This window comes from Narcine bancroftii, chromosome 1 (genome assembly GCF_036971445.1).
Source record: "Narcine bancroftii isolate sNarBan1 chromosome 1, sNarBan1.hap1, whole genome shotgun sequence".
In the NCBI taxonomy this organism is placed as follows: Eukaryota; Metazoa; Chordata; class Chondrichthyes; order Torpediniformes; family Narcinidae; genus Narcine; species Narcine bancroftii.
In genome coordinates, this window is record NC_091469.1 from 12193717 (window position 1) to 12217637 (window position 23921).

Here is a 23921-nt window from a genome sequence, read left to right on the forward strand (position 1 = left end):
ACTCAAGATCGGGGATTGTTGTGGTTGTTCTAAACAAACACAATAATCTGCTAATGCTGAAGAACTGGAACAGCACATAAACGTGCTGGAGAAGCCCAGCAGTTCAAGCAGTATCCATGGGCAGTAATAAGCAGTCAGTATTTTGGATCTGAACCGTTCATCAGGGATGCCAAGATCGGGCAAATGACCGAATAAGAAGGTGGAGGTGAGAGGAGATGGGAGAGCTACCATGCTTGGGTTGATGGGGTGCGAACGAAAGGAAAAAAGGTGGAGAGGGAAAAGAGCTGAGAAAGCTGCTCTCTGATGTGGGAGCATGGGAAGGAAGGTATAGGTAATGGGAAGGGGAAAGGAGTTAAAGTTTATTACCATCTGACTGCGTATACAACCCAACAAAACAGCATTTTTCCAGACCATGGTGCAAATACATACACAACCCAATACAAAATACATTTATTTATACATGCGCGCGCGCGCGCACACACACACACACACACAAAAAAAAACAACCATATATATATTTTTTTTTTGATGACTTACTTGGTTGCAGAATTCTGTTCATCAATCTCACAGCCTACCGGAAGAAACTATCTCCCATCCTAGCAGTCCTAATTTTAATGTTCCTGTATCTCCTTCTTAATGGTGGTGGATCAAAGATTCTGTGTGCTGGATTGAAAGAGTCTCCTATAATTCTTTGAGCCCAATTTAAGCAACACCTTTTGATGATCCTGTGTTTTGACTTCCAGTCCGATGCTTTGCAGCTAACATAGCATGCAATGATGTAGCCAGACAGGACACTCAGTTGTGCTCGTGTAAAATGTTGTCAAGATGTGAGCTGGTTGCTTTGGCTTCCTCAATTTCCTTAGGAAGTGTAGGCAATAAGAAAGCAAGGGATAGAGAAAAAGGGAGAAAGGGAGAGGGGGTTTTCCAGAAATTGGAGAAGTCAATATTGATGCTATCTAGTTGGAAATCGCCAAGCTGGAACGTAGGATGTTCATCCTCCTTCAAATCAGGAGGTTCTGAGAAAGAATACAATATTTTGCTTTATTCACTTTGTTACATCTGAAATTGTTAGCATCAGATAAGTATATTCTATATCAGTGGTTCTCAACCTTTTTCTTTCCACTCACATTCTACTTTAAGTATTCTCTATGCCATAGGTCCTCTGATTAGTAAGGGATTGTGGAAAGAAAAAGTTTGAAAAACACTGTTTTAATCGTACCTAATTGACTCGTTATGTGCACGGTTTCATAACTCCAAAGGAAATAGGCCAATGACAATTTTTCTCAAGCAAAATATTTCAGTAACAATTGGGTCTAGAGCAGTGATTCTCAACCTTCCCTTCCCACTCACATACCACTTTAAGCAATCCCTTACTAATCACAGAGCACCAATGGCATAGGGTTTATTTAAAGTGGTATGTGAGTGGAAAGAAAAAGATGTGGGTTAAAAAGACACTCATAATGCTGAATGGAAAGTTGACAAATATATGAATATTTTTTAGTGACTGATTGTATTTTGCATTCAACTAGTGGTTCTGTTTTGGTTTACACAATGGATACAACGGCCGGAAGCATGCAACTATCCCATAAGTTGGAATTAACTCCAAAACATTACCCTGGTAGGTATGAAGCTTTAAGCCTCTTCTGTATGGAAATACAATCCTAGCATAATGTTTTTCTTCTTATTTATCAAACCCAAAGAGCATACATGTCAATGGTGAAATGATTAATCTGACCTCTAGTTCATATGTTTTACGAGGTTGAAATTAATTTCATTTAATTTGTGAATATTTAAAAATATTTGTTCAGTAATGTTTGTTCTTCTGCACAACCTTCAGTCCAACCTCTCCAAAAAATGTTTCATTTGATTATTAGTTGCACATAAACTGCACTTATTCTATTATGCTCAAATTATTATAATTCAATCAAGAAATTAATAGAAGTTCCAGACTCTTGGCTCGAATGTCTTTCCAACTAATAATACCAAAATTTATGTGGAAATTGTAATTGAAAGGAAATTGCAAGATTAAACAATGCTTTAATTTTAAAATAAACTCTCTCATCCACCTCCCCCCTCAGCTCAACTGTAATGTATTAAACTGAATAACATTGCTATATTTTCACAGCAGATACAAACAAAATTCACATCAAAATAACAAATATTAACAGTGTTCTCTTAACAATATGAAAAGTGTAAATGTAAAATAACCTCTCATGCTCTGAAAATTAACTGAGAAAAGGAGCGCTGTTTCTGATTTTAACAGTTGGTGATCTAAAAATATAACCTTTTAATTCTTCCATCCTTTGTCCTTTCTCTCCTAATTCTATCTGATTACCCAATTTGTTTCTCTTCATGATTGTCATGAAATTTACACAATCCTAATTTAAATTTTCCTCTCAGATGTTGGACCATTTATTTCAGTCCTTTAATCTGACGTTTTGAAGATATGCAGTTGTTTGTTCTGTTAACACAAATCCCTATCCTTTCCTGCATCATTGCCCCCATGTATACACCACAAATAAAGTTTAAAGAGCAATACATGTTAAATTGATAAAAGAATCTTGCTGCATATTGCAGCACATTCTTGTTCAGCATATATTCCAAATTGAAATTGGCTATAGAACAAAAAGCCTTTGATTAACTCAAGACCTGAGAACATCCAACTTGTAGATTATCTCTACTTTAAGTCGAGAAATAAAATGCCAATAATCATATTAAATTCGCACCTGTATATTGAGAAATTAACTGTTTGACTATGATTTCAATACTTGTTTCTTCCTTTGTATTGCAGATATTTGGAACAAAACAGGGGCTGTGAAATTGGTCAAATGGTCACCTGATTGGAGTGTTGCTATGGTAACATGGGATTGTGGAGGCCTATCCTTGTGGAGCGTTTTTGGTGCTCATTTATTTTGCACATTGGGTGGAGATTTTGCGTAAGTATTTCCTTCAGAAATTCCAGTTTTGCAATATAAGGGCATGGGACTAAAAGCAGAGCAGAAATTATATTCATAATTAGGCTTTCAGCATTGGATGATTTAAGTATGGCATTAGGCTTGAAGAATAGAACTATAGAAATTTAATGATAAAATGCTACCAGATATTTTACACTTTGGTTATTTTAGTTGAACTCTCCAATTTGATTTCTAAACCATATAACCATTTACGGAGCGGAAACAGTCCATGTTGGCCTTTCGAGTCTGCACCGGTTCACTGATTTTGTGCGCCCTCTTCAGGCATTGGTCCCGGTAGATCTTCATTCAATGCAGGTGGAATCTTATTGAAATTGAAAGCAAGATTGTTGTCCTGGCACCACACAACCAGATTCTTGATCTCCATCCTGCTTTCTGACTCATGGTTTCCAATGGTGGTGTTATCAGCATTGCACTGGGGCCAAACTTGTATAGGGAGGTTGGACAACCATTCATTGTCATTTTAGTCATGCTCCAGCATATGTTATTTTGCCATATGTATTCTATACCTTAGGCATAATATTTTTCTGTGAATTATAGTGACTACTGAAGTTTTCCAAATTTCCCAGTGATATTTTGTCTGCCAAATTATCTTGTCAATTATAGAGTTCATATGAATCTGTCCAAGCAACTATGCAGATTTCACTAAATCAGCATCTTGAATTTTTAGCATATCTTATATTGAGTTATTGCTGATATGAAATTGAGCAAAATCAGAACCCATTCATTGAAATGTATTGATTATGTTAAAGACTGTTAAATGTATACAGTTGAAAAGCTAGTTTTGGACACTGATGAACAATCATTGCTACGATTAATTATTTCTATAAATTGTTTTTTGAAGGCATTATTCTGATGGCACAAAAAAGGAGCCCATTAAAATCAGCTCTATGGTGAGTAGGATTCAGAGTAGTGGTGGAAATCATTCCACAATATTTCTAAGCAAATTTGCATTCCAAAACATTGCATATTATATAGAGGCATATTTAAGAAAATATTGATGGTCAGTGAAATAAATTGCAATCTTCAACAAATTAATCATGCTTGCTGCAGTTGCAACAAAGTTTTATGCAAAAGTGGCACAGAAACAATGAGTATTACTAGTAAGTGATTTGTCCAATTTTTTTTGCATTGTGACACCCTTGCACATTTGAGCTGAAAGAACACCATAGTCCCACTGGCTAGAACATATGTTATATGTTCATTTAATTCTCAATGATTAAAATAATTTTATTTTCTTATTTAATTCCTTGTGTTTAGCTAAAGATTTTCTCTCTTCACAGAGTTGGGGTGCTGAAGGCTATCATCTTTGGGCGATTTCCAGTGAGAACGCTCAACAAATAAAAAGTGACTTAGAAAATAAAAGTATGATACAACAAGCAGAAATACTTCAATTCCAATTTATCAAAAGCTCTCTCACAGTCAATCCCTGCATGGTAGGTTGCGTACTAGATTTGGGTAACGGACATTTTTTTAAAATTAATTGCAAGCTATAGATAAGAGTTTCATCTATTACACCATATTTCTAGTGGATCCTGATTTGAGAGGACAAGATATAATGCTGCAGCTTTACAAGGAGTTAGTTAAACCCTTTGGAGTTTTGCAAGTAGTTGGGCTGCACATTGAAGGAAGGATGTGCAAGTGTTGGAGAGGGTCCAGAGAAGGTTTACAAAAATTATCCTGGGGATGAGAGGATTAACATATGAGGAACATTTGATGGCTCTGGACCCATACTTGCTGGAATATAGAAGGATGAGAAGGGATCTCATTCCGAATATTGAAAGAGCAGGATAGAGTGGACATGGAAAAAATGTTTCCAGTAGTGGGAGAGTCTGGGACCAGAAGGTATAGCTTCAGAATAAAAGGACATATTTTAGAACCAAAGTGAGGAGAAATTTCTTCATAGGGTGGTAATCCTGTGGAATTCATTGCCACACACAGCTGTGGAGTTCAAAGCCACTTTCACACTTGCCAGTGATCCCAGGAATCGAACGGCAATCGGCCTTTATGGTGGCAAGTGTGAAACCAAAATCTGTTCAACGCAGATGGCATCATCTCGCACAGGGGATTGCCGGCCTCCCTAGTACAATCCCTGGTGTCTGCAGACTCCGCTGTTGAGATCAGGCAAGTGTGAAACAGGCAATTGCATTGCTGGCACTTCCTATTAAAAATAGTCAGACCAAACGTCGGGGATAAACCTTTGCAAGTGTGAAAGTGTTCAGTGTCTCAGTTGGGAGTGGTCTAGTGTAAAAGGCCAGACCCCCATACCTGTGACACTAAACAGCCAATTTATTGGGATGCAAGTGTGAAAGGGGCTCAAGTTATTGAGTATATTTAAAGCAGAGGTTGATAGGTTATTGATTAGTAAAGACATCAAAGATTATGGGGCAGAGAGCATGAGAATGGAGTTGAAAGGAAAATATATCAGCCATAATTGAATGGCAGAGAAGACTCGATGAGCTGAATGGCCCCTTTCTTTTCTTACATCATATGACTTTTGAGGTTTTTAATATTTATGTTCCCTTCTTCATAAGCTACTGAAACTGCCTTATTATCTCCTGCAGGTATCTGGACTAGAGACTAGCTGTGGAGGTGTTTCTTTTTTACTTTTGTGTGCCACAAATAAGACTGTGTGCAAAATAAGTCTGTGTTTTACATATTCACTTAGTGAATTCCAGAATTTTGTTGATTTCCACCATGTTTTTGTTACTTTGTATTGTGACCAAAGATGAACAGAGATTGAAGACATTTGAATACTTCACTTTCCACGTATCCCTACACTGAAATTACAATTAAAAAGCCTGACTATTCCATGAATTATGCTTTGTTAGTTTTGGAATTGAATGGTGTTTCCATAAAAGAAAGCCAGGAAATTTTTTTCCCTCACATTTGATTAATCCTTTCATAGGGCCATTGTTCTGTTGTATTCCTGTTAGGGTTGAGAGAACGTTATGTAGTTGGTGATTGTTGGATTTTAATCTTGGGTAGGAATTCTGTTTTTCAGTAAATAGTTAAACCTTTAGAAGGAGTGATATCATATTTTAAGAGAGCTGAATATCTTTTATTTGAAAGCAGGAAATGTTCAGAAAAAAAATCCTGGAGGCATAAATGCTGAGAACCACAAATTAAGTGAGAATTTCAAAATAAAACAGCCATTTAGGACCAAGCCGAGAAATTTCTTAATGAAGAGGGTGGTAAATGTTCTAAATTTTTGCACCTTACCATTCTGTAACTGTATTCAGGACTGAGGTGGATAGATTTTTGAATAGGAATTTGTGATTGGATTTAAGAAGGATCTTGGATGATATTGAGTAGCAGAACAAGCTTGAGTATCTCTAGTTTGATTTTTTACTTTGAAATGTTTATGTTAATAAACCTATTAAATATCTTTTGCATCTTTGCATCCCCTTTATTTTGATCTTTATCCATTTTAAAATTTGTTAATTCCAAGTTGGCCCTTTAGTCTTACTAGTGTAACTGATGCCATAAAGTGTTAATGGAAGAAATAGAGAGTTGTAGGTTACAGAAAAAAAATGCTTCATATATTTGGGGGGAAAAACTTCTGATTGGAGAATTAAATCATTTAACAATGATTATAATTGTTTTATTTTACAGAATAATCAGGAGCAAGTACTTTTGCAAGGGGAGGATCGTCTTTATTTGAATTGTGGTGATGCCTGGCAGAATCAGAATTCAAGTACTGCATCAGCAAATTCAGGACACCAGCCAGTCAGGGAAAAGAGCCACCTTTTGGATGACATTTTAATTCCTCAGGGTTTAAGCACTTTATTAGGGCACAGGCACTGGCATATTGTACAGGTAATGATTTTGCATAACCTTTTTTTTTACTTGTTGGGCATTGCAAGCTTTATTGTTCAAGAGAAACCTGTAGTGTACAACTTCCTGTTCAAATGCTTTAAATATTTATTTAAAAACTAATGATTTAACATGAGTTTTGAATTCATCAAAATACTTTGCTATTTTAAAGGCTTCAGTGGATACCCATATGGTGAAATAGTTGTGTCTTCAAGCCTGATGAGAGATATTAAGTGACTGTTATTGTACTTTCATGACAGTTTGTTTTTTAAAATGATTTTTGACCAGACCAATAAGTGATTTTTTAAAATTAGCTTGACTTCAGTATTTTGGCCCCCGTGATCTGAGCAATGTTTTGCAATGAATACAGTACACAAGTTGAAACCAGTACACAATACAGTACACAAGTTGAAAGCAAATTCATTACATTACATTCATTACATTCCTAAATTAATCACCTGGTATTCTTCTCAATCAGCCAAGTAAATGCATCTTAGATACCATTCATCTTAATTGGTTGTGGTTTTCACTTCCCTGAGCTTTACAAGAAGCATTAATATTTTTCAAGTTTTTTTTCCCCTTCCTGCAGGTTCCTTACATACCCAGCAAGAAATTGCCTCTCCAATAGGAAAGGAAATAAGCTAGTGTGGAAGAACAATTCAAAGTGATAGTATGAAATACAGTTCTTTCTATAATTATTTTTTCTATGCTTGGGGTAATATAATTTTTTTTGTCTCTCTTTTTGTAGATCCACAGTACCTATCTAGAAAGTAACTGGCCAATAAAGGTGAGAGTTTTTTTTCTAATAAGTAAAGTATGAAATAAAGAATCTTAAATATTTCATTTATATTCTATCCTTCTTTAGTTTGCAGCAATAGATCACCTGGGTCAGTGTGTTGCTGTGGCAGGCAAATATGGAATTGCACACTACGCTTTGTTTACAAGAAAATGGAAACTTTTTGGAAATATTACACAGGTAGGCAGTGGGTTTCATTAGTTTCAGTTTTATTTTTGAGGATACTTTTTTTGTATTTCCCTACTGATCTACTATATCCATCCCAAAAACATTGAATCTTTACATATGCTTCCATCAATAACAGCCAAATAAGATTTATGTAGATATGCATCTTGTTGGGCATAGATGTGTTTGGCTGAAGGGTCTGTTTCCACCTTGAATAACCTATATAACCCAATGTGCCCAAAACTAGAACAAATAGGGCTCCACTGGCCACATTACCCTCTCTAGGATCAGTGAAGAATCATTCTTCACCAAAATGAATCTCCACAGCAACTTGATTAACTTAATGGCACAACAAATCGCAGCACGATTTCACCTGTGCTTATTTAATCATATGACCAAGGATCAATAATAATTCAAAATAATTTGATTAGGTGTGCTAATATTTTATAAAATGAATTATTCTAGAATCTTATTCCTTCTTATTTTTTTAATATATAGGAACAAAATATGGCAGTGACTGGTGGTTTGGCATGGTGGAATGATTTCATTGTTTTAGCCTGTTATAATTTGATTGACCAACAAGAGGAGGTAAGTGAACAACATTTTAACCAGTGTGGGCAAGTATAAATTGACTCCAATTTGTGATAGAAAGCTTGTCGGAGAATCAGTCCGAGGCCCAATACTGATGCCCAGCTCAAAACAAAATGGCTGGGGATGTCACATAATGCCTTAGAGTTAGGACGTAGGAACCTGACCCTCCTGGTAAACTAATAAAAAAGTACTAAATAAGTAATGTTTCAAATGAATTAAACTTTTTGAAGTACATTTAAACACTGAAACAACATTTTTAAAATGCCTCCAAAGAAAGAACAAACTGCTGAAGCCCTACCTGGAGCCAGATGTGAAGAGAAAAACAGAAGAGATCTGAGGCCTACAGCAAGCTTGAAGCAGGGAGCTAGTGTTCAAGCTGCTTCCTGGGTGAATGAACCTGTGGAGGGTGCATCTGCTGACATCATTCTCCCGCAGCGATGGAGAGAGCGTCAAGGAAGAACCAAGAAGTGAATCATGCATATGCAAAAAGCTGGAGACTTTAGGAACAGTGTCAGAAGAAGAGTTGGGCTTGCAAGGGATTAGCAGCGAAGAGGAAGACCAGCAAAAAGAAGAGGAGGTACTGAAAGTAGTTAAGACTTTTAAAAGCAAAAGTAAAGTAGAAGATATAACCAATGTGGAATTATTATTAAAAGAATTTTTGGAATGAAAGACAAAATAAATAGTCTTGAATGTAGTCAATAAAGTGAAGAGAAAATTAGATAAGTTTGATGGGAAAATGAAGAAAATCCAGGAATGAATGCAGCATGTTAACTATTGAAAATCAAAAGCTTCAGCAGAAAGTAGACATATTGGAAAATTTTAGGTAGAAGAAATAAAATAGTGGGCCTTAAAGAAGGAGTGGAGGAGCACAATCCAATTGGCTTTATTACAAAATGGATTCCTGAAGTGTTGGGAGAAGAGAATTTTGAATACCCTATTGAGATTGAAAGAGCACACAGAGCCTTTAGAGGAAAACCATTTCCATATCAGAAGCCACACTCTATGCTAATTAAGTTTCTTTGATATCAAGATAGAGAGAAGATCCTGACCCTGGTGGCAGAAGAGGCAAGTGCAAGGAAAGGCGGGGGCAAAGTTCTGTTCTACCCTGATAAAAGTGCAGATTTATTAAAAAGAAGAGAATTTAACCCAGTTAAGAAGACTCTTTTGGGGGGGGGGAAAGGATAACAATTTTGTATTGCGTCATCATGCAATCTTGAAGATTTTCTTGCCTGGGGGTGAAAATAAGTTCTTCTTGAGTTTTGTACAAGCAGAAGAGTTTATGCAAGATCTTCCAAGAGCCCAGGTGGAATGAAGAACTAGAAAATCAGTTGTTGTTGCTGCTCTGTCCTAGACAGACTAAATTTATTTGACAGTTTCAGTAGGACTGAATAATTCAGAAGAATGCCTACTCATTTGTTTGTTGTTTTTTGGAAAATTCATCTTGTATGAATTAAATGATTAAAGATTAAATGGTAAATGTACCAGGGGGGTTGGGATGGGGAGATGAGGCTCTAACTCCTACTGGATCATGTGTGCTTGTGACCTTGGGCTTGCAAGGGATAAAATAAAATAGAGGGAAGTAGTGTTGTGTATTATTTAAACAACACTTATGGGGTGGGGGGGGTGGGGTGGTGGTATTCTGTTTGTATATAGTTACAAATGTTGGAACATTTGTTCTTTAATCTGGATTGCCAGAGGAAGTGCATGCCAACATGTTGAATATTGAGTAATGGGGTTCAGGGAGGAGTGTTCGCAGGCAGAGGTGGAGGAAATAATGGTTTATTAAGATGAGTAATACAGTGAAATTTGTAAATTTTAATGTTAACAGGTTAAACCGGCCTGTGAAGAGAAAGCGAGTATTAGCATATATTAAGAAAATGGGAGCTGACTTAGCTTTTTTTCAAGAAACTCATTTGAAACTCATTTTGAAAGAGATCATTTGAAATTAAAAAGAGACTGGGTTGGGTATGTACCAGCTTCTTCGTTTAATTTTAAGGCAAGAGATGTGGCAATTTTGATGAAAAAAAATCTTTCAATTAAAATCCAAAATGTAGTACCAGATCCTGAAGGGAGATATCTGACGGTACAATGTCAAATATAGTTGGAACTATGGACTCTTGAATTTGTATGCACCAAATGTGGATGATGAGAAATTTATTCAACAAACATTTCTAACTTAGCAGAGGTGTATGACAATATTTTAATAGGAGGAGATTTTAATTTTTGTTTAGATCCACTCTTAGATAAATCCATTAGAGGAATGACAAGCACTAAAGCAACAAAGACTACATTGGTATTAATGAGAGATTTGAACTTAATAGATGAATGGAGATCCCTAGAGAAAGGGATTACTCTTTTTATTCAAATAGGCATGATTCTTATTCTAGAATTGATTTATTTTTATTCTCAGCCAAATACAAGGTAGGATTTTAGAAGCAGAATATAAAGCGAGAATTTTCTCTGATCATTTGCCTTTATTAATGACGATTGTAATGCCTGATAAAGAGAAATTGGTTTATCAATGGAGATTGAATTCATTATTTTTAAAAGAACGGTTTTTGTGATTTTATTAGAAGACAAATTCAGTTATTTTGTGACACAAACTTGAACTCTGAATGATAAGTTTGAATTGTGGGATGCTTTGAAAGCATAATTGAGAGGCCAAATTATAAGTTTTACTTCTAAGATGGAATGTATATGAAAGATATAGATCAATTAGAACAAGAAATAATGGGTTTGGAAAAATATCTTAAAAGGATAAAAGTAGACAACTAATTAATAAAAAAAACTTCAATATAGTACATTACAAACTTACAGAACAGAAAAAGTGATTACAAGAACTAAACAGTGGTATTATAAGTTAGGCGAACAATCACATAAAGTATTTGCATGGCAATTGAAAGCGGAACAGGTTTCAAGAATGATTTATAAAAATAATTTAAAATGATTTGAATGTTGTTAGTTATAAACCTCAAGAAATACATGAATCTTTTAAGTTTTTATTCCAAATTATGTAGGTCAGAGTCTTTAAAAGATGATAATAAAATAGATAGATATTTATCTCAGATAAATTTACCTAGACTGAATATGAAAGAACAAACAGAATTGAGTGCTCATTTTACACAGATAGAGGTGAAGGAACCAATGAGTTCATTACAAAGTAATAAGTCTCAGGGAGAATATCATTTTATGCCTGAATTTTATAAAGAATTTAAAGATTTATTGATTTGTACAGCTACTATGGTAGATGCTATTAAATAAAGGGAAACACACACAAAGGTAGTCAACTCAAGACTGGTTTATTGCAGACATACACAGACCTTTTATTCCCTGCCTGTTAATGAGCTTGTTAGTGAACAGCTGCTGGTCCGACCAGCAGGTTAAAGCTATGAGCCATTAGCGCCCCACGCCTTTAGGCAGGGGCTTCATCTGATCCACTCGCTGTATTTTGGTGCCCAGCACTGCTAGCCTGCGATGTGTCAGGTAAGTCTGAACTGACGGTGGCGGTTCGCAATACCACGCTGTGTGCCCATTATATCACACCCCCACTGTAACTTAAGATGCCAGATACGCTTGACTTAGTTGGACGTACATGTTGCCTGGGTTGAGGGCACTGAACTGATAAAGTATGGGTGGGTTTAAGTCTGTCCACGCTGAATAACTGCGGATGCCCTCTGATGTCTAATGTATATACCACTCCATCTCTCAATCACACGAAATGGTCCTTCATATGGTTTTAGTAACGGTGCCCCTGGAACCTGTCTTTGTACGAATACAAATTAATAGTGTTTAATAGTGATTGGGGTACTTGTGGCCTAGGTTTGCCATGCCAGTTGGTAGAGGATGGTTTGCTGTTAGCAATACCCTTGCAGAGTTGTTGCAGGATGTCCATGTCTGAATTGCTTGTGAAGTGAATATCTCCTGGAACCATAAGGGCCGTACCATACATCAATTCTGCAGACAGGTCTTCTTTTGGAGCTGTTTGTACTCCTAGTAGAACCCAAGGTAGTTCATCAACCCAGTTGGGGCCGGTGAGTCGGGCCTTCAGTAAAGATTTAAGTTGTCAATGGAAATGTTCCACCAGGCTGTTGGACTGCGGATGGTACGTAGTAGTGTGGTGCAACTGTGTACCACAAAAACGAGCCAAGGAAGCCCATAACGCTGAAGTGAACTGTGGTCCACGGTCTGAAGTTATGTGTGGAGGTACTCCAAATCTAGCAATCCAATTTAAGATGAACGCTCTAGCACATGCCTCAGTAACACTGACTGGTAATGGAATGGCCTCTGGCCAGCGTGTGAAGCGGTCTACTACCATGAGAATATATACCTCATGTCCTGTAATACTGGTAATGGTCCAATCAGATCCAAGTGCACATGCTCAAATCTTCTGCATATTGTCAGGAAAGGCTGCAGGGGTGCCTTGATGTGTTGAATTTTCACAGATTGGCAGGATATGCACATTCATGCCCATTGCGTGACATCTTTTTTTCAGCCTATGCCACGTACTTGTTTGACATTATTTTGACTGAAGTCCTGATGGATGGGTGTGATAGATTATGAATGTCATCAATAAGACGCCATCTCCAAGGTAATGGGATCAATGGTCGAGGATAGCCCGATGATACATCACAAAGGAGTTCTGGACTACCCTGTTGTGGTGCCACCTATTGAATGCAAAGTCCAATAATAGCTGTATTGTATGCCTGTATATCCAGATCTGCGGATTGTGCTGCAGCCAGTTCAGCAATGTTGACTCCACCTTGAATATGGCACACACTTGACCTAGAGAGCACATCTGCGACCAGATTGTCCTTTCCCGAAATATGACGTATGTCCGTAATAAACTCCAAAATGTAGGACAAATGTCGTTGTTGTCTTGCTCACCAAGGATCTGTGACTTTGATAAAGGCAAAAATTAGCGGTTTATGGTCTGTGAATAAGGTGAAATGTCAACCTTCCAAGATATAACAAAAGTGCCTTATAGCCAGTTAAAGTGCTAATAGTTCTTGATCAAAGGCGCTATACTTCATTTCCACTGGTCTCAGATGACAACTAAAGAAGGTAAGGGGCTGATAATGGCCATTGATGTATTGTTCCAGAACTGCACCCACAGCTGTTCCCGAGGCATCTGTGCTAAGCCTCAAAGTAGCTTCAAGATTTGGACGTGCAAGCATTACTGCTTTGGCTAATGCCTCTTTGGCAGACATAAATGCGGCCTCTGCCTCTGCGGTCCAGGTAATGTTTTTGTTTGGAGCAGAGATTATGTCAAACAGGGGTTGCAGGATGTCAGCAATCCCGGGAATAAATCTATGATAAAAATTTATCATTCCCAAACACTTCTGTAGCCTTTTGACAGTGACAGGTCTGGAGAATGTATGGATGTCATCTACCTTGCCTGATAACGGAGATATGCCATCTGCTGTAATTTTATGCCCTAAGAATTCTATGGTTGACTTGCCAAATGAGACTTGTTAAGGTTAATTGTCAGACCAAAGCCTTGGAGCTGTTGGAAAAGGCGGCGCAAATGCAGATGGTGATCTTGCTCATTTTGACTTGCTACAAAGATGTCATCCAAGTAAATATATGCAAAGTCTAAATCACTGCCTAGAGCATCCATAAGCTGCTGAAAAGTTTGCGCGGCATTCTTTAAGCCAAATGGCATTCTGAGGAATTCAAAAAGACCAAATGGTGTAATAATTGCTGTCTTGGGAATATCATTCTCATGAATCGGTATCTGATGACATCCCTTAACCAAATCAATCTTTGAAAATATGCGGCATTGATGCAGATGGGCGGTGAAATCTGTATGTGTGGAATTGGTATCTGTCAGGTTTAGTGACATCATTAAGCCTACGATAGTCGCCGCAGGGTCTCCATCCACCTGTCTTCTTGGGTACCATATGCAAAGGTGAGGCCCAAAGGCCATTTGATCATTGGATGATACCCAATTCTTCCATTGCTTTAAAATCTGCCTTTCCTTGCCGCAATTTATCAGGTGCCAGACGACGAGCCCTGGCATGGACCAGTGGGCCTGATGTGTCTATGTAATGAGACACACCATGGGCTGTTCTTGAGGCATTGAAATTAGGGGTGAGAATATGGGGAAATTCGCTGAGTAGAGCAGTATATGCATCCTTGTGTAACGTATGTACTCCGAGCTGTGAAACTCTCCCCTTGATGCTCGCCAGTGGATATGTCTGAAAGGTGGTGGCATGAACTAATTTTCTGCATTTTACATCTACCAATAAGTCGAGAATGTAAAAAATCCACACCCAAAATGGGTTGAGTGACAGAAGCGAGGACACAATTCCAATGGAACATGGTTCCATCTATTCCGATTGCGACTAGTCTAGTGCCGAAACTTGGAATGGTAGTTCCATTCGTTGCTCGCAGGGTCAAGTGGCGTTTTTTTATGCGTCCTTTCAAAATAGGTCAGCGGGAGCAAATTAAGTTCAGCACCTGTGTCTACAAGGAATTTGTGCTTACCCCCATCGTCCAGAAGATGCAATAGGCCTGTATGTACGCCATCTGCCGAGGCCACTACTGGCAGCTGGCTCTCGTTTCCCGACTTCTTTTTGTAGTAGGTACATGGCTGGATGCACTTATGGGCATTTTTTCCACAGCGGCGATGGTAAAAACACCACTTTCGATGTACATCAGCACGTTCCTCTTTCTTGGATTGGACTGCAGATACAGGAGGCTGATAGGATGCGGGAGATGCTTCTGAAAAAACTGGATGTATTCAGGCAGACTCTTGTGTAGGAGTACGATAGAGCCTGTCAGTCTCTCGAGCCACGTCATGGGGACGGCGGAAAATCCATGTTACCAATGGGTATGGCAACGTGAGCAGGAAGTTTTGACAGAAATAAAGTTTCAAAAAGCAGACAGTGGGAATGACCATGTGACAATGCCAGCATCTCATTCATCAGGTCTGATGGATTCTTGTCACCTAGGCCTTCCATGTACAAAAGACACATGCCACGCTCATGGCTAGTAAGTTCCAATGTATACAAGGATTCACTCGCTGTACTTTGGCGCCCAGCACTGCTAGCCCACGATGTGTCAGGTAAGTCTGTAAACTGACGGTGGCGGTTCGCAATACCACGCTGTGTGCCCACTACAGATTCCTATTTTTAAGGAAATGCTAGATCAAGCATCTACAACCCATACTCTCCCAGAATCATATTCAACAGCAATAATTACTGTGATATGAAAAAAAAATAAAGGCCCTTTAAAACTTTAATCTTATAGACCTATTTCATTATTAAATGCAAAATATTGGCAAATAGAATTACTAAATTAATAAATATGGATCAGACAGTCTTTGTAAAAAAAAAAGACAATCGGCTGACAATGTGCTAGATTAATTAATATACATTTAGCCCAAAAAAGAAAATATTTAAATGTTGCATTGGCTTTAGATGCAGAAATTATTTGATAGATTTAAATGGGACTTTTTGTTTAAGATGTTGGATAAATCTGGATTTGTTTAGACTTTTATCATTATATAATGATCCCAAAGCTAAAGTAGTGACTAATGGACAAATATCCACTCCATTCCAAATAATGAGATTCAGTAGACAAGGATGTCCCTTATCTCCAGCTTTATTTATATTAGCTACAAAGCCACTAGCAGAGGCCATTAGGAATGATTTGGGAATTAAGGGATTTAGTGTTGGTCAAGAAGAACATATAATTAGTCTATTTGCAGATGATGTCCCAATGTATTTGACAGAACCTGAAACTTCCTTGCGAAAATTACATTTTAATTTGGAAGAATATGATAAGATTTCTGGTTATAAAATAAATTGGGACAAAAGTGAAATTATGCCCCTTACAGAAGGAGATTAGTCATTATCAAAGAAATACTCAATTTAAGTGACCAAAAGATGGGGTTAAATATATAGGGATTTGTATAGATAATAATTTTTAAAAATTATATAAATTGAATTATTTGTCATTTCTCAAAAAGGTTGAAGATTTGAAAAAATGGATGATTTTACTTATAACATTAGAAGGAAGGGTTAACTGTGTTATGATGAATATATTCCCAAAAATACAATTTCTTTTTCAAACCTTACCTATATTATTACCTCAATTTTTTTCCCCCTATAATTAAATAAATATGTAAGGATATATCTTTGGAAAGGTGAAATATATCTATAGAAAGTTTCTATAGAAAGATTAATGTGGAAATTTGAATTGGGAGGCCTTGCAGCTTCCTAACTAAGAATTATTATCAAGTAGCTCAAATTAGATTTCTCACTTCTTTTTAAAGGAGTAGAAAAACCGGCATGGGTTAAATAGAATTGGATAAAATAGAAGAGAGATTTACAGAGGAATTTATATACAAATGGGATTCAAATTTAATAACTGGTGTTAAAGAAACATGATTACTTGGTTACTGTTTGGAATAAGATAAATGACAAAATTGGAGCAAACGATGCCTCTGCTTCAAAACTATCTTGTACCTTTTTCAAAGGATAATCATTTTTTCAATACTTGGTTTTGTAAAGGCATTAAAAATGTTGAAGATTGTTATGAACAAGGCCAATTGATGTAATTTCAACAAGTAAAGAATAAATATGGAATAACAAATAATATTCTTGTTATTTTTAATTGAGAGGATGTTTGAGGAAAGGTTGGCTCCAGCGATGCTGTTACCTACTTGTAATGAAGTGGAAACTCTTATTAGGAGGGGAAATAAGAAGTTTACTTCTACAATGTATCTTTTATTACAAGCATGAAGTTCATAACATGAAGTTCATAAATCTAGACAGGTGGGGGCTGAATTTGAATATTATTGATGAGCAAAGATGGTCAGATTTCTGTTGAGATTGTATGACAAATACTATTAATGTTAGGTATAGATTAGTTCAATATAATTTTATATATCAGCTATATTTGACATCTCAAAAATTGAATAGAATTAACTCAGATTTATCAGATCAATGTTTTAGATGTGGTGAGGAGACGGGAGCTTTCTTGCATTGAACTTAGTCATGTCCCAGGGTGAAGCCTTTTTGGGTGGACGGGGAATTTTTTTAGAACAAGTTGCAGGTATCCTATTTCCACAGAACCCAGATTTATTTCTATTGGGAATTATAGAAGGAACACGAACTAAGTTAAAACTATCAATGTACCAAATGAAATTTGTTAAAAGAACATTAGTGGTGGCAAGGAAGTGTATTGCTGTGACCTGGAAATCAGATTTACACTTGGGTATGGAAGATGGAATGCAGAAATTCTAAGCTGTATTTCCTTGAAGAAAATTACATATAATTTGAGAAATAAATATGGTATATTTTTGAAAATTTGGAGTCTGTATATGCAAATTTCAGGTATAAATATGTAGTGATGTTCTTTCCTGAGACATGTGTTAATCTTCTTCCCAAAATTGATCATATAAACCTTGCTGGAGCCCTGTTTGTTGGAAAGCGATCCTCTGAGCAATCTATGAAGCTTTTTTCTTTCTCCTTTACTCTGTTACTATACATCCTTTATATATATAAATTTCTTGGAGGTGGGGGGTTTATGGAGAGAGGGAAGGGGAGGGGTTATAACCATCATGCAATGATTGAAATTCTCAAATTTAAATTTAAATTTTTACTGTTTTATATTGGTTATTAATTACATGTATGGAAAATGTTTAAATTAAATATTGCCACAATATGCAAAGCCTGAAACTATTTTGCCAAAGTTAGATCTTATAAAATAATAATGAAAAGCAAAGGGTCTTAGCAAAGCACTTGAACAACATTGAAAGTATAATCAAAATCCATGTTCAAAGATCTTCCATTAAAACACACTAAAATGCTGGAGGAAGTCAGCCGGTCTTTCAATGTCCATAAAAAGCAACGCTGAAAGACCAGCTGACTTCCTCCAGCATTTTATTGTGTTTTTATTACAGTCACAGTGTCTGCAGCCTTTCCTGTTTCACCCAGATCTTGTGTTCTCTGTGTCACGTTGAGAATTAACATCTTCTTTGACAGATTTTTAAATGCGTGGACATTCAAAATGAGTAGCACAGTTCATGCTTTTGTATTAATTCCAGAGATAAAGATTAAAGGAGAATATCAGAGTCTTCTAAAGTCTGAGGGTCTTTGAAGTTGGTACCAATAATCTCACAATGTCAATAGAGTCTTCGTGGATGATAATGAACAATTATTCACTTCAGGTCTGGATTCTGAAGATTTACCAAAACCATAACAATGGACAAACCAATCTGTAACTCTAAATAGAACAACATAATCTGATTTCTGCCTTCCACTTTGAAGTAGCTCTCCCCTCATTTTAATTTTCTGGGTTTTATTTTCATGAGTCTGTCAATTATGTAACTCTCCATGCTGTTTGTTATAAGATAATAAGAAGAGGAAATGAGGAATGATAACAAAGAAGACATTCTTAGAACTCTGATTGTTAGTAATTAGAATTATAAATTATGCAAGAATATTTTTAAAACCTGATGAATAAATATGCCATTTTGCATTGTTGTCCAAAAAAATGCATTTTGTGTAGTTTGCAATTCACAGATATTACAAAGTCGAAAAAAAATCCTGGTTTATTCATTTAGCTGTGGAGTGTGGGAGTTTTTTTATAATTTTCATTGCTGGCAGCGCACATACCTAATTGCCTTTGAGGAGACAGCAGTCAGCCATCATGTTTAACTGCTACTATCCTTGCAATGGAGATGCTCCTATATGATTACTGAGTAGAGAGATGCAGGAAAAATTCAACCCATTATATTACCAATAAATTACCAAATGCTTTCATGGATGGAAAATTGTGCTGCACACATTTGATTGAGGTGTTTTGAAGAGGTGACATAGAGGATTGACAAGAGCATGCCAGTAGATGCTGTCTGTGTGGATCTTCGCAAGGCTTTTGATCGCTTGGGATCCAGGGTGAGCTTGCCAATTAGATATTTAATTGGCTTGATAGAAAGATCAGAGAGTTTTTTTCTAGATAGAAGGCCTGTGACTAATGGTATGCTGCAGGGATCAGTGCTGGGTCCATTTTTGTCATCTGTATTATGACTTAGATGACAATGTAGTATGGTTAGTAATTTTGTGGATGAAACCAAAATTGGTGCTATAGTGGACAGTGAAGAAGCTCATTTGAGATTACGGCAGGATCTAAATGAACTGGGAAAGTGGGCCAACTGGGAAAGTGCTAGTTAAATATGGTAGAAATTACACAGTAAATGGTAGATCAAAGAAGAATGTTATAGAATAGAGAACTCTGGGAGTGCAGTTACATCGTTTCCAGAAAGTGATGACACAGGAATACAAAGAGGGAAAGAATACGAAGGGTATTGATGTAACCAGGTTTGGGTGGCACCACACCTGATGCATTGTGCACAGTTATAGTCATCTATCCATTCAAAAGATGTCATTAACTGGGAAAGAATACAGAAAGGCTTTCCAAGTATGTTATCGGGACAGGTGAGCTTGAATTATAAAGAGAGGGTGGATGGGTGGGATTTTTCTCTGTGGAGCATAGGAGACTTTTATCAAGGTGTCTTTTCTATGAGGGAAGTAAGGTGGAATCATTAACTGCAATACATCTCTCCCAGACAAGACCAATACCTTGGATACTTACTTCAAAAGGGAAAACAATGATGCACCTTCAGAAGCCCTAAGAGCCCCCGGTGACTCTGAGCTTCCAGTAGCAGCACAGTAACAGGCCCTTTAGGCCCATGCTGCCCAAATAACATAAACCCCATCTGTTTTTTGGTGGATGGGAGGAAACCGGAGAACCTGGAAGAAACCCACTCAGGTCACAAGGAGAGCGTACAAACTTCTTTCAGACAGCATTGGATTTACGGGCACTGTAATAGCATCGCACTAACTGCTACACTAATCATGCTGTCCTTATGCTAAATGTGCTGCTACATACTCTAACCATGCCGCCTTTCAGTTTCTGAAGCTGTTGTGAAGGTGAGTCCTTGGGAAGGTGAGTCCTTGGAAAACGTCTGGCCCAGACAATACTTGGCCACATCTTTAAAACATGTGCAAACAAACTAGCTGGAATTTTTGCAGTCACTTTCAACCTCTCCACCTGCTTCAAAAGGACGTTCATGTTATAAGTGCCTGCAGAGCAAGGTGACCTGCCTCATTGACTACATTCTGGTGGCACTGACATCTACTGCGATGAAGTGTTTTGAGCTCGTGTTATGGCTCAAATCAAATTCTGTATCAGGAAGGACCTGGACCCACTTCAATTCACCTATTGTCACCACAGGTCATCGGCAATACCATCTTACTGGCCCACCACTCTGCATGAAAGCTCCTGGTCCACAAGAATATCTACTTCAGGTTGTTGACCATAGCTCAGCATTCCACACCATTATACTAGCCAAACTTGCGATCAAACTAGATGACATGGGACACTGTTCATCCCTCTGTGAATGGATCCTTGACTTGTTCATCGGCAGGCACCAATCCGTGTGATCACCTCACCTCACCTCACATCAACAGTGGCACCTCAAAGCTACATATTTAGTTCCCTGCTCTATTCCTTCTACACTCATGACTGTTGATGACATGGCCAAATAACTGGAAATAATGAGTTGGAATACAGATGGAGATGGAGAATTTGTTTGGGTGGTGTCGGAACAGTAATCTTGCTCTAAATGTCAACAAGACCAAGGAACCGATTGTGGAATTTAGTAAGAGGAGGTCTAGGGACCACTCACCTATCTGCAATGAGGGGGCAGAGTGGAGGATAGAGTTAGTATCTTCGAGTTCATGGAAGTTCACATAAAAGCAGGCACCCCAATGACTAATTTCTAAGAACTCTGAGGAGATTTGGAATGTCAGCAAATATTCTATTAAACTTCTACAGGTGGACCATGGAAAGTAAACTGACTGAATGCATCACAGCCTGGTTTGGTAATTCCTCTGCCAGGAACTCAGAAGGCTATAGAAGGTAGAAACAGCCAGGTCCATCACAGACTCTGACCTCATTATTAAAAAAACCCCATCACCCTACTCACAATCTCTTCTCACTGCTACCTTCAAGAAGGTATAGATGGCTGAAGACCAACTCCTCTAGGTTCAAGAACAGTTGCCTTCCATTAGCTATGAGACTCTTGAACCTCCCCTTGCTATGCTATTTTCATAAATACTCTAATGTCTCAAAAATACTTCACACAATTGAAAGACTGCTTTTGTTCTTGCACTGTGGTAGTTTTGAACATTTGTTATTTGTTTTATTTATTATCTACAGTACAACACCGATTATCTGAAATCAGATTCTCCGAAATCCTCAGTTATCTGAATTTTTTTTTAAATTTCGGATAATCCAAGATATCAGAAACAAATTAGAAAACCTCATTTGTCTGAAATTTGTTTTGGAGCCAAACTGACTGGGGACATCGAGCTCTCGGTGGTAGCAGGAGCCTCGGGCTACCAGAGCTGGCGGCAGCAGACCTTGGGCTCCCAGCGACAGTGGTGGCAGCAGACCTTGGGCTCCCAGTGGTGGCGGCAGCGGACCACGGGCTCCCAGAGGTAGCGGCAGCGGACCACAGGCTCCCAGAGGTGGCAGCGGGTTCCAGCAGCAGCGCAAACTTCGGGCTTCCGGTGGCAGCAGCAGTGGAACTCTGGCTCCCGGCGGTGGCAGCATCAAACCTCAGGCTCACAGCGACAGCAGGAACCTCAGGCTCCCGGCGGCGGCGGCAGCAGTCCTCAGCCTCGCAGCGGCAGCGGGGACCTCAGGCTCCTGACAGCGGCAGTGGGGACCTCAAGTTCCCAGGCAGGAGTGGGACCCCCAGGCTCCTAGCACGATGGGGAGGTGTCATGATTGGTATGGCCAGCATTTTTTTGGTGAGAAACATTATTTTAGTGCTTTAAAATCCTTACCTTATTGTTTGTTGTTGTTTACACACTATTACAAGTGATTTGCTGTTCCTACTGGGCTGTATTTTTAAAAACGACCAGCTCTTCAAAAAAGCCATAAATCCAAAATAGGCCCAGTCCTGACCATTTTGGATAATCGGAGTTGTACTTTATATTCATAAAGTAATTTAATGTATACTATTGGAGTTTTAACACCAAGTATCTGTTTGTCTGCATTTTGTGCAAATGTTAATTGTATATGTGTATGACAATAAACACATCAATATAAAATTATGAGGGGCACAGATGTGATCAATCAACATAGTATTTTTTCCCCAGGTTAGGGAAGGCAAAATGTGTGGGGGGGGTGGAGGGTGATTTAAAGGCGACCAGAGGGGCAGTGCGACAGATGTATGGAATGAGACGAAGTGGCAGAGGTGGGTACGTTTACAACATTTAAAAGATATTTAGGCAAAGGTATGAATAAGAAAGGTTTGAAGGAATATGAGCCAAATGCATGTCATTGGGATAGCTCAGGAAGGCAACATAGTTTGCACAGATAAATTGGGCCAAATAGCCGGAATCTCTGCTACATAGCTCTTAATTCGTATGCAACTTGGTTGAGAACTGGCAGTGGTGGTTCCCATGAGTCCTATTGACGTTGTCCTTCCAAAAAGTAAGGTGATTTGGTTTAGAACCTGATCTCACATAAGCTTTGATGAGATTCTCATATATTTTGTGAATGTAGTTGGTGGAAGGTTGCTGGGGATTCAGTCAGCAAATTTCTCAGATATTCAAATAATGTAATATGGTTTCTCCAGTTAGGTTTTTGATCAGTGAAAACCAGCAGTAACCCACAGACTGTTGACAGTGGGTGAATCTGGTCACAGTAATACCATTGAATATTGAGGATCAGTAATTAGAATTTCTCCTGTCTGCAATCCATGTCAGCATTGTTAGATCAATGCAGATCCAACAATATTCCAAAAACTCACCACCAACCAGGACAAAGCATAATTTTATAGCAGTCAGGTTTACAGAAAATATTCTTGTTAATATTTGCTGAATGTTTGATATTGAACTTGTCTTGTAATTGTCTCATCCATTCTGTTTTTTTTTTCCAAAATAGCTGAGACTTTATCTCCGATCATCCAATTTGGACAATCTTTTTGCTCATATTACCAAAGTAAAGGCAGAAACTTTATTAATAAACGTCTTCAGGGACATGGTGATATTGTTCAGAGCAGACTGTTCTATCTGCTTATACAGTATTGATCGAAATGATAATGGGTGAGTAGCCACAGTGGCCTTCATAATTCATCGTAGCTGTTTAGTGGTGTTCTGCAATGAATATTAGCTTTATACACAGCATGTAGACTTTTGAATACCTCTGCAGTTGAGACGTGACACTAGCAAAGGAGTTAGTATGTAAGATCACCAGACAATGAAACCACGATACAGTGGTACTTTGCTGAATACATTCCCAGATAATGCAGTGGCAGTAGAATCAAGACAAAAAGGCAACATTATGTAGAGCTGCGATACTTACAGTGCTGTTATGCCATAAACCTGCTGCAAACCCCTCCCCTCCCCACTATCGCACACAGCTGTGTCAGGTCATTGGTTGTGGACTTTGCTCTCTGCTGGTGCTCTTACATCAATGGAATGGTTAAAATTATCTCAATGTTGCATGCCTTGGTATATTCAGTGGCTATCTATGAGGCTAAGATGTAGGGATAGGTC

The 23921-nt window shown here is 38.0% G+C and overlaps 1 protein-coding gene across 8 annotated transcripts in view; it reads left to right on the plus strand.

The window, feature by feature from the left end:
- Window positions 1-23921, plus strand: part of ric1 (RIC1 homolog, RAB6A GEF complex partner 1) — a 197324-nt gene that overhangs the window by 131556 nt on the left and 41847 nt on the right. For all 8 annotated transcript variants that reach the window (XM_069920737.1, XM_069920754.1, XM_069920745.1 and 5 more), the window contains 9 exons: window positions 1530-1618; window positions 2792-2936; window positions 3817-3865; window positions 4256-4408; window positions 6588-6791; window positions 7537-7575; window positions 7654-7764; window positions 8248-8337; window positions 23308-23468. In XM_069920737.1, the coding sequence (XP_069776838.1) occupies window positions 1530-1618; window positions 2792-2936; window positions 3817-3865; window positions 4256-4408; window positions 6588-6791; window positions 7537-7575; window positions 7654-7764; window positions 8248-8337; window positions 23308-23468 (1041 nt within the window). The remainder of the gene's footprint in view (window positions 1-1529; window positions 1619-2791; window positions 2937-3816; window positions 3866-4255; window positions 4409-6587; window positions 6792-7536; window positions 7576-7653; window positions 7765-8247; window positions 8338-23307; window positions 23469-23921) is intronic.